The sequence below is a fragment of the Polistes fuscatus genome, unplaced genomic scaffold, assembly GCF_010416935.1.
Source record: "Polistes fuscatus isolate 324 unplaced genomic scaffold, CU_Pfus_HIC Scaffold12, whole genome shotgun sequence".
Taxonomy (NCBI): Eukaryota; Metazoa; Arthropoda; class Insecta; order Hymenoptera; family Vespidae; genus Polistes; species Polistes fuscatus.
Genome location: NW_025113020.1, coordinates 5,548,283 through 5,559,444, shown reverse-complemented (window position 1 = coordinate 5,559,444; position 11,162 = coordinate 5,548,283). Strand labels below are relative to the sequence as shown.

The 11,162-nt window shown below is 37.2% G+C and overlaps 2 protein-coding genes and 1 non-coding gene across 3 annotated transcripts in view; all 3 read left to right on the top strand.

Moving 5' to 3' along the window:
- The first annotated feature begins 1,178 nt into the window (after positions 1–1,178).
- On the top strand, positions 1,179–1,251 carry Trnak-cuu. Its single transcript has one exon. It is a non-coding gene; the product is annotated as a tRNA-Lys (tRNA).
- A 3,500-nt stretch (positions 1,252–4,751) lies between these two features.
- LOC122513388 (lateral signaling target protein 2 homolog) lies at positions 4,752–7,653 on the top strand. The gene is made up of 2 exons (XM_043629715.1): positions 4,752–7,027; positions 7,573–7,653. Exons 1-2 carry the CDS (start codon positions 6,376–6,378, stop codon positions 7,608–7,610), a joined length of 690 nt encoding a protein of 229 aa, XP_043485650.1. The 5' UTR covers positions 4,752–6,375; the 3' UTR covers positions 7,611–7,653.
- LOC122513214 (DNA ligase 1) overlaps positions 7,630–11,162 on the top strand; it is a gene marked incomplete at its 5' end in the record, with an annotated part of 45,761 nt that continues 42,228 nt past the window's right edge. Inside the window, one exon of the mRNA XM_043629477.1 lies at positions 7,630–7,918. Within this exon, the coding sequence (XP_043485412.1) occupies positions 7,630–7,918 (289 nt within the window). The remainder of the gene's footprint in view (positions 7,919–11,162) is intronic.

Here is an 11,162-nt window from a genome sequence, read left to right as displayed (position 1 = left end):
TTTCTTTTTCCTTGTTTTTTTTTGTCGATACTAGCATACATATCCTGGTCACGCCCTTATTCAAGCGCCGCTGCCCAAACGATGATTATAACATCATCCTTCCTGAAAATCCCAAAGGCTCGTTATTATATTATAATGTATAGAGCAATGGCGCCCCCGCCAATTAAATAGCCACACAAATAGCTTAACTATAGTCAAAACACGCGCACACGCATATACGCATATGAGGAAAGATTGATCTATAATAGTGTCGTACTTGTCTAAACAGGACTCCCCCATAAAAAATAAAAATCATCTAAGTATATACAAATTTACATTTATCTTAGTTTTAGATTCAGATATTTTGCGGAGTTTTTCCTTTTTCGTACATTTAAATAATTACTTTATTATCATATTATCGTAGTAATAATGTGGGCATTATTTTTATTATATCCCTTTGAAATATTTAGATTCGATAATATTGAGGGTTTTCGCAGTAACAGGGGGCCAGAACTTTTTAGATGGGTCAAAATTACTTAGCTGATTTTAAAAATTAATTATTATTTTATGAAAGCATATATTTATGAAACAAATAATCAACGATCAAACAAATAATACGATGATCTGACCAAATTTTCGAACAAAACTTAATCTTTAGACTGACTGTCGCATTAGAATTTAAAGTTCTTTCAGCGATAAGATGATAGACTAAGTCCAAAGTTATGCTAAATATGAGCTCATGACAAGCTCATGACAAGAAAGATAAGCAAATCTTAAAAAGATAAAGTTCTCAAAGTAGTAGCAACTGTATTTACATTTTCAAATCTTTATTTTTACTTTCGAAATTCTTCGAGGATTTTTACATTAGCGACGAATACTCGTAAATGCCAAGGAGAATTTTTTTCTTTTCTTTTTTTTTTCTTTAGCATTGCGTTTGATTTTCATGAGCATTGCGTTAGTCATGCAAATATCTCGTAAATCAAAATAAGTATCTACATTTGAAAACTATTTTTATTACTGCACCTATACTATTTCTGATTATAAATTCTAATGCATGGTCATAGATTAGGAAACATCAAAGTAATGGTAAAATCTTGTCATTTTTTCTTCACGTTTAGTATTTTTTAATAGAATTTTAACAATAGATTACGCGCGCGCGCGTGTGCGTGTGTTTGACAAATTAGTATTCGACGTCAACAGCCCGGCTAGCTCAGTCGGTAGAGCATGAGACTCTTAATCTCAGGGTCGTGGGTTCGAGCCCCACGTTGGGCGCTATTTTTTTTTCATTTTTTTTCTTCACGTCCTTTTATCGTCTCATTTATTTGAATATTTTGTAATTTTAGAGATATGAGTAGTACTGCATTCTAGGCAATATTCTTTTGGACAAATCATATAACCAAATCTCTTACCATTTTACTTTTAATACCTATTTCAAGTCGAAGGCCAAAGATTTAACGAGAGGAAGAAAAGAAGACGCCATGAGTTTTCTATGCAGCACGTTGAAACATCTTAGGACTCGTTGACACCAAAGACGACGTTTCCCCGATAAGATCGCTTCTTAAACGTCTATTTCTTCGAGCGGAAAAGAATATAGCATGTAGGAAACGCAAGTTTATTCTCTGCTCCTCCTCTTCATCCCCCTTCATCCCCCATTCTCATCCATCCATTGGAATCGTTTCTCGACTTACTCACGCTTCGTTAACTTTTTGCCGTTTCTCCTCTTACGTTGCATTTGAGTGACGCGTCATGTTTAAGCTGACTCGAGAATCGTTTTACGTGTGTTCCCTCTCGTAAATACGAAGGTTGTTCCTCTTTTGCTACTGGATTAAAGGAAAATTTACTATCGTCTCCTCCATCAAAAGGACTAACATTTTTTTATATCTTTTTTTTTGTATTCTAATTTTATTTCTCTTTCTTTTCCTTGCAAGATCGCGTATCCAAATTGTCTACAAAAATGTAATATTTCTTTTTACGTAATGCAATAATAAAATTGTTCATTGTAATTGATTAGATACCGTTGAAAGTGAGTTTACGTTTGATCGAGATGCATTTTGATGGATTACTTTCGAATGTACATATAATATAAAGAGCAAGAAACTTTCATTTAAGAATTTTGCGTCTGGTGTCCGTCTTATATGCACTCTCATAACTTTCTTCTTTTCCGATAAAAGCTTTCTTAAAGGATGCTATACGCGAAAGAGTATGAAAGAGATAGAGAAATAATAATAATCTCTTAGAGCAAGTATCAAGGATTACATTATCATCATGACGATCGGTAAAGACCTCAGACACGATTTCTAATCTTATTCTCAATTCCAAATAACATTTTGAAATGGTTTTCGTTCTTAGAATTAGATAATCGGATGTAGATAATCCATAGGAATAATAGCAATGTTATTTCTTTATTTTATGAAAATAAAAAATGGAAATTTCTAAGTCATTCGTTCATTTGCATATAAATATATATTATTTTTTAATTGTGAATATTGAAATTAAAATAGCGTTAGGATTATTAATCGTATTCGTAATATTTGTTCATATAAAAACATGTTTAATCGATGATTGTCGAAACGAAAATGAATAGAATAATCGTAGAATTTCAATGTGAATTTTAAGCTCTACATTATTTTCCGAGCAAGCTAATAATATTTTTTAGAAATAACTGTAATATTAAAATTGAAACATTACTTAAAAAAAAAAAAAGAAAAATAAGGGGAAAACCATTTATAGTAACCATAGAATTTGTATTGAAATTCTAGGAATATGCAGAGAAGACCAAGTTCGTTCGTAAACGAATGAATTAAGGAAGAACCGAAAAGCATTTGACGATCATCATCGTCATCATCTTCATCGTTATCATCTTTGATTTCTAAGAAAGAGAAACGAAGAAGACGAAGAGACAGCGATTGCGTTCAAACTATTAACGAGAACTGGAAAATGGAATTAAAAAGCAAATAATAATCGTGAAAGAGGTTGGGAAAAAGAATAGAAACAAAGAGCTTAGAACACGAGGTTGAAAAAGGATCAATCCAAACGAATGAAACTATTTGGATTATTCGAAGATTTCTGATTCCAACGATTAGTGTTCCTACAGGTGCCTCTAGTTCGCTTCTTTGTTCGTAGCAAAGGAAAGAGAAAGAGATAGACCGATAGAAAAATTGCTGACGGTTTCTTTGAATCTTTGGGGTGATATTATTGGAATCCGAGAAAGAGGAAGAATCGAAAAAAAAGGTTAAAATTGTCGATACTTCTCATTTGATAAAAACTAGGGAGAAAAGAGATCGAAGATTAAAAAAGTAGAGTGGGGAAATTGTGGTGGATTGAATTGAGAGATACGTGGTCTGAGAATAAGAAAAGAGAATAAAAAAGAGAAAAGAGCAGAGAGAGGCGCGTGTGGTGGAGTCGCGATAGGGGCGAGAGAAACAGAGGAAGAAGAAGGAGGATTGAAAAAGAGAGGGAAAGAAAAGAGAAAAAGAAAGAGAGAGCGTGAGAGAGAAGCGGGGAAAGGAGGATCCAGATCTGTCGCGTGCTGCGTCGTCTCTGGGATGGGAGGACGGAACCGGGCGAAACGAGACAACGCAAGATTACCACTAGAACTACTACTGTAATACTCGTATGGACGGTACATGGATAAACTAATACACTTTTAGACTGGTATGCGTGTACATTTAAAAGGGATAAATGAAAAAGTGTAAAAGGGTAGTTTCCTATCGAATAGTATATCGTTGGATATCGGGGTAGCAGTGATACCGTGCCGTGTTAGATTAAAGAAAGTGCGCGTGTTTCTCCCTGGAAGTTAGGATAGTAGTAATGGTAATAGGCAGTAACAGGACCACGAAGGCAATAGTAGTAAGCTACTATAAAGAGTAGGTAGACCAGCGGAGAATAATAGAATAGAGACGAAGAGAGGTATAGAGAGGAACGCAAGTTCGTCATTAACGGACGGGACGGGATGGATGGTGCGAGTAACTCGTCGATTCCGAAGCTCGCGTTGGTATTGGTTTTGCTCTCAACGACAGAGAAGTTAATACAAGAAAAGTTGTATCGGTGGTGGTGTTCGTGCCGCCGTCGCCGCTGCTGCTGCCGCCACCACCGCCGTTCCGTTTCTCTACTACGAGAACGAATTGACGAGGAGAAGCAGCAGCAACAACACCACCAGCAGCAGCACAAGCAGCAGCAACACCAGCAGCACCAGCACCAGCACCAGCAACGTGTGGCCGAGCCGCCGCTCTGCCAGAGAACAGAACCACGGGACTCGTTCAGTAGTTTCTCGGACGCCGCACCGGCATCATCCGACCTCGACCAGAGATAACCCACACACACACACACACACGCGCACAAACCCTCTCTCATATACCCTACCATAATTATTGTACTTCTTCTCGAATCTTATTCTTATTCTTATTCCTATTCCGACGCGTCTTTTCTTTATTTTTATTCTATTTTTTGTTTACCGGTTTCAACTAAATACCGGGCACACGAGTCGCGTGTTACTTTCAGTAGAGTATATTATTTCAACTACCACGAGGAGATATTATTCGGATCAAAATAACACACGAGTATTAGTTAATTCGCATAATAATTAACTGTGCTATATCAGTTTTGTACAAACGTTTTAACGAGGCATTGATTATCATCATTATCATCAACCCCTTGCGGAGAACACCCGGAAGCGGAACAAGGAAATACGAACGAGTGAAAGAGAGTGAGAGAGAGAGAGAGAGAGAGATAGATAGAAGATTAAATTATATCCTCTTCCTCTTCTTCTTCCGAAAGTGTCCTTTCTTTCTCTATTCATCGATCGATCGTTGTTTTTTTTATTTGTTAATTAATGAACTTTGTCACTCCTGGACTTGTTCTATCTTCCCCCCTCTCTCTCTCTCTCTCTTTATCTCTCTCTCCCTCTCCCTCTCTCTCTCTCTCGCACACACACAAAACGTACACTATCTTTCATAATACTTTCATTCATCGCGAAGTAAAAGAGAGCTTGTGCAGGTGTCAGACTTCTTCGCGACTTCCCGCGACGGAAATCGCTGAGAGAAAGAGAAATAAAAGTTAGACGAAATCGGTGGCACGAGTGGTGAAGTAGCACAGTGTTGATAACAAGCTCGAGTGGTGGTATTAGGTGATAGTGTCAAAAGCTTTCTTCTAAGTGCTTATCGATCAATGTAATGTGATGGTGTTGTTCACGGTGGGGTGATGATCGTGGCCCTTTTTCATAGTTGCACGTTAATAAAAACATCCAATCGCCCGCAACGATCAAGTGCGTACAATCTTTCAATCGTATAATCTACACAGCGATTAATCGTAATCCGAATAATTGAAAAAGGAAATCAACGAGATAATCGTAGAATAACTTTAATACGCCAAGTAACATCTTGGAAAATAAAAATTCAAAGGACGCAAAAAATCAAAATATTGCAATATTTAAAAGTGACCGATCCTAATTTGGGAATAAAAAATTGAGAGGAGATTTCGATCCGAAATAATTTGGAAAAGGAAGAAGAATAAAAAGGGGAAAAAAGGGCAAAGCGGTGCAAAAACCGTTACATAAAGTGAAGTTAAAGGCGGATAGACACATATAAATATATAATATCGGTTGTAATCGGTGGTGTCTTGATTAAAAAGGTTCGAAGAAAAAAGTAACTTGTCAGAGAGCGAGGTTATACAGGTAAGAATAAGAAGAAGGCGGCGTTAACGACCGGTAGCCGAGGTAACTCATCGAGAAAACCGTTTAAAGAGGGACTTACGTCGGCCTCCGGCGGCAGATCGAACGCGCCGAGTATATAGAAAGAGAGAAAGAAAGAAAGAAAGAAAGAAAGAAAGAAATAAGAGAAAAGAGTCGAGGGATCAGATGCCACCTCGTAAACCGATCCCTTGGTTCCCGATATTCGCGAACAAACCGTTCTGACGTGCGGGAGAGTAAGAGGATTGACCGGCGCCTAGAGTGTTGGCAAGTCGTTTCTACAAAACACGTATATTCGACGGACGAACAAAACGAAGAAGAGGAGGAGAAGGACGAAGTGGAGGAAGAAGAAGAAAAAGAAGACTGTTAATGATGCGAGAGTATCGAAGATGTAGTACGCGGCCAGTGGACCGGGTGCAGCATCCTCCGTTCTCGTCGAGAATCGGCTTTTCAAGGCGGAAGTGATGGGGCCCTAAAGAGAGGGGAATCGAGAGTAAGACCGATCGAGAGATAGGGAGAGAGAGAGAGAGAGAGAGAAATATATTCGAATGTGAAAAAAGATGTTTTAGCAGGTGGTAGATAAATAATATCCAATTAAATCGAGCGTACTTATTAACAATCGCTTGAAAATAAAATACAAAGTAGAGGGAGAGAGAGAGAGGGAGAGGAAGAGAGAAAGAGCAAGAGCAAAGAGAGTAGATGAGAACGTCATGCCCACTGAGATCGACACGGGCGGGCGAAGGGTGCTGCACTGTGATTACCGTGCCGACTGCCCTCTACCAATCCTCTTATCAACATCTACTAAGAAAGACGAGCTACTTCTAAGGCTCTCGAATCCTATCATCGAGAGTTCTCACGAAAGGTCGCACGAAAGGTCTCACGAAAGGCATCATCGGGAAGCTCGAGTCATCGGTGAAGTCAATAATCGTCGTGGTTGTGTTCGCCGTCCGAATCGATACGATGATCGCTTTCAACGAAATTGTTGTTGTCGTCGTCGTCATCACCATCATCATCATCATCATCATCATCATCATCATCATCGACGGCATAGATCCAACGTTGATCTTCCCAAGGACGCTGAATCTATATTAACCAATGAGAATGTCGTTACTCATATCTCCGGACCATGCACGAGTATTACGACTACTACTACTACTACTACTACTACTACTATTTCTACTTCCACTAATGCCGTTAATACCAATACTTGGTGGAACACCGCTACCACGACGACCAAGACGACGAGCAAAAGATTTTCCAACAGAAGAACCTTGTCTTGTTCCCTAGAGACTATTATTCATCGACGCTTACGGTCCAGGACTGTTTCCTTACCGAGGAAATTCCGCGATCGGAGCTACCAACGTACGAATTATTCGTCTTCCTTCGCTAAGGAAGATCGCAAACTTTACTCGTGCAAAAACTTTTCTAACAATGATCGGACATTCTCGTTATCGTCATCTATATCCTTATCATCCTCGTCGTCCTCCTGTTCGTCCGTTAACTCGAGGAGTCGCGTTATTCAAAAAAATACGCTATTATTTTCTAGTCATCGCTCGCGATCTATTTCTCATCGCGAGAAGGAAGCTCTTAAACGGGTTGCCGATCGATCGAGTTCATCGTCCAATAACTCTTCTTCCTATTCTTATGCATCTTCTACGGGGAGTGTCATTGATTATAAAGTATCCCATAAATTTCCTTTAAACTGGTTTACAAAATCCTCAGAATCGTCATGTTCATCGTCGCCACCGCTAGCAGCAGCAGCACCACCACCATCGCCACCGCCACCACCGTCGCCATCGCCTTCCTCTTCTTCGTTTTCTTCTTCTTCTTCATCCTCCTCCCGATTCTCGAGATTTTTCGCCGATACCAAATACGCATTGAAACAAAAGTGTCCTTTCTACTTTCAGCTAGCCTTCCTTTTATTCCTCTTTGCGTTTGGCCATAGTGGACTATTAAAATCGAGTGTGCCTAAGTTTAGTGCGAGATCGTCGTCTTTGTCATCGTCATTCTGCGGGATCAATCCCGGAAAGTTCGCTGCTTTAGTTGCAACCGGTAGCATCGTCGGTAGTGTTGTAGTAAGTGCCGCACCGATCGACTTGATCACTGACGCCGGTGTCAGAGCTGAGAGATCGGCCAATCTCTCCCACATTACCGGTGCCTCCAGGAAAATTCAGATGTACATCAAGAATCGACATCTACAGATCTTGCCCGATGGCACGGTTAACGGATCCAACGACGACACTTCCGACTACAGTAAGTCACATCCCATTATATTATTTATTATTATTTATTTCTACATTTTGTCTTCTTCGTTCGACTAATTTCGTTAATATTTCCTTTCTTTTTCTGTTTTACAGTTAGAATTTACTAAAACACCCGATTATACCGTTTCGAGTTTAACACGATGACAGGTTTCAAAGTGCAATCATGCATTATATTATTAATATAATATTTTTGTTTGTTCCTATTTAAAGCTCGTACCTTTTAATTGCACGCATTTTTCTCTCCCCGTTTCTTTTTCTCCTTGTTTTCTTTGCGTTGTACTAAAAACGATAAAATCTACCGTTTCAACGATGACACATTTAAATGTAATTAAACATTTTTATGTCATATCTCTCTCTCTCTCTTTTATTTCCCAATATGATAAAGCAGAGGTTCTCAAAGATTTTCAATTTTCTATCGCGTAAATATAATACGTACCACCATAAAAGTATTTTCCCAATTGAAATCAATGAATCCATAAATGAAATATTTATAATCGACGAATAAAACATTTCTAATTAATATTATTTAATGATATCTCCGTCAAAAAAATTCGTTAGAATATTAAAAAATACATTTTTTCTGAAGATCGATTCGAATATTTAGCGTCAAAATTGTACCACCAAAAATAATCTAATATACTATTAGTGATAAATGTATTATAGTTAGAGAAACGATGTGATAGAGTATTAATGGACATATCAAGTTTCTTTTAATGTGTTTTCTACAACACATGAGAACCTTCCGTCTGTGTGCGCGCGCGCGTTAAAGTGTCAAAGAAAAATTGGAGTTTCTCGATAATCGAGATCATAAATTTCTTAAATAAGATCGTATATTATTATCGTTTACATCCAACAAGTCTACGCTTATACACTCATACATAAATATAAAGACAGATACACGTACGTGTATACTTACAAATATCTATTTATCGTAATTAACCAGAGTGTTAATCTATCGCTCGTGGAAAACTAAAATTATCGTTTAAGATAAGGATGAAAGTCCTCTAGCAAACGGAGATCGTGATTAGAAAAGTTGACTGTAATTAATGATAATATTACCCAAGAAGTCCACTGTCCGATGTATGAAATTGATTTCTTTTTTTATCTTTATTTGTATTTATAAATTGATCAGGAAACATTCATCGATGAGTCGTATATTGGATAGAATTAGAATCGAAAATTAGATCGGAGGATTCGATAGGGGGTTTGGTGACCTCGATGCGCTATCGAAATGTTCAGGATTCGAATAACGAAGACGATTTCCCTCGGAGAACTCCTAAGCCATCGTTTGAAATTCGAATCGGCCAATTTAACGTCAGAACGCCGATTGGGAAGCTCGACCAGGATCTAGAAAGCGTTTCTCTGTGTGGGTGTATGTGCTATGTTCCAAGAATACAATCGACCTCTTAAACTAGTCTACGGAGACCTTTGAAACTTTTCATCGAGTTTCGAGGCATCGTGCGATTTAAATTTACGCCTGTTACCTTTTTTATTTTCTCTCTTTCTTTCTTTTTCTGTATCCGGATCGTTAGCTTCTTCTTTCTGTAACTTCAATTGTAAATTTAAATGATCGATATGTATATGAGTCTAGAATACTCGAAAGTTCCGAGTAATGGAACGAAATGATGGCAGTTGGATCGGTGGTAGAAGGGCAACAGGGATTAAAAGATTGTGGCTGAAGTATTTCTAGGTTCTTCTTTAAGGAAACAATCGCGTAAAAAATAGATATGACTACCTTTTTCTCCATCTTCTTCAACTTCTTCTTCTCCTTCTTCTTCTTTCTATTACGAGTATTTATTTATTCAAGTTCGCCGTTAGGTCCCTGGCCTTCCCATAAAAAAGAAAAATATTCCTCAGAGGCATGCGCCGGCGCTTGTTTTTTCTCTTTACTTTTTTCTTTTTTACTCACCGAAAGTTCCGTTAAATAAAGTACACACCCACGAGAATAGAATCGAAAGGGAAGAAATTGTCCGGAAAGATAATAATCGAAACATTTACAAGCAAAAAAATCACATCTTTATACATACGCGCATGTACACATATGCATTCGGAAAAATTGCATCTAAATTTGGATTCCCTTAATTTTTATTTTTTTTTTTTTTTATTTAAAAATTCACCCAAACAGGCACACGCATATGCATTCGTCAAAAAATTGCATCTACGTTTACGCTGGTATTATTATTATTTTTCATTGATTTTTTATGGGTGTTTAAAAGCAGTCAAATTTTATCGTTTCTCATTCGTGCTCGTGTACAAAATTGCACTTAAATTTAGACTCCTTTTCTTCTTTTCACTTCATACATGTTTTATGATTGTTTAGAAATATGGTCAATTCCGTTCTCTTATATTTCCGACATTTGGATCGAAATTATTGGAATATTATTTAGTTGGTATTTGAAGATGAAGTTAAAGAGAATCGAAAAAAGAAGAAGAAGAAGAAGAAGAAGAGTGGAAACAAATAGAAACGGGAGAGCAATAGCAGGAAAAGTACCAAAATATACCTAAATTTAAACTCATCTTTTTCTCTTATATTCTTAACATTTCTCGATCTTCCTTTTAAATGTTCTATTAAAAAACTTGATGCGTTAATTGTCATGGAGGTTACCGATGACCAGGGGGAAAATACCAAACAACAATTTGTATTCTAAATTATTAATGAATAAAATCTCAATTTAACGATAGATTTATAATATGAATGATGTTAAACTAAGGAAGATGTAAATAATGTAAATTATCGTTATTATTTAAGAACAATTTAATCAGGCTTATATAATTAACATTAAATACGTGGTTGGATCTGAGATCTTATCGGACAACTTTCTTCTTCTTTCCTATTACAAACAGGGTTTGAACAGATTTTATTAGATGGCTTTTATCTTAATAGCTATTCCAAGAAAGAAAACGAACATGATTGCATGAAGATAAACTCGTGAAATGGCCGAATTAGCATTATCATTCTCTTTCTCTTTCTCCTTCTCCTTCTCTTTTCTTTCATTCTACGCGAATATGTGTACTAAATCTTTGAGGAACGCGACTTTCCTTCCAGGAATTTCTTCGAAGACACGAACATTAAGGATGGCCCAAATATTTAATATTTCATCTATAATTATTATTAAATGAGGAAAGAAATAAGAAGATTGTAGCAGAATCGTATTTTTTGGATCGTGATTTTAAAATGATGTTGGGAAAACAAAGTTCCTTAGGGTGCTTGATTTTTATTCATTATATTCATA

What these genes read in the sequence shown, in the direction of transcription:
- LOC122513388 (XM_043629715.1), top strand. Translation starts at nt 6,376, where the DNA reads ATGCCCACTGAGATCGACACGGGCGGGCGAAGGGTGCTGCACTGTGAT. An exon ending in CCGCGATCGGAGCTACCAAC is followed by an intron (nt 7,028 to 7,572) that starts GTACGAATTATT and finishes TTCTACTTTCAG; the next exon opens with CTAGCCTTCCTTTTATTCCT.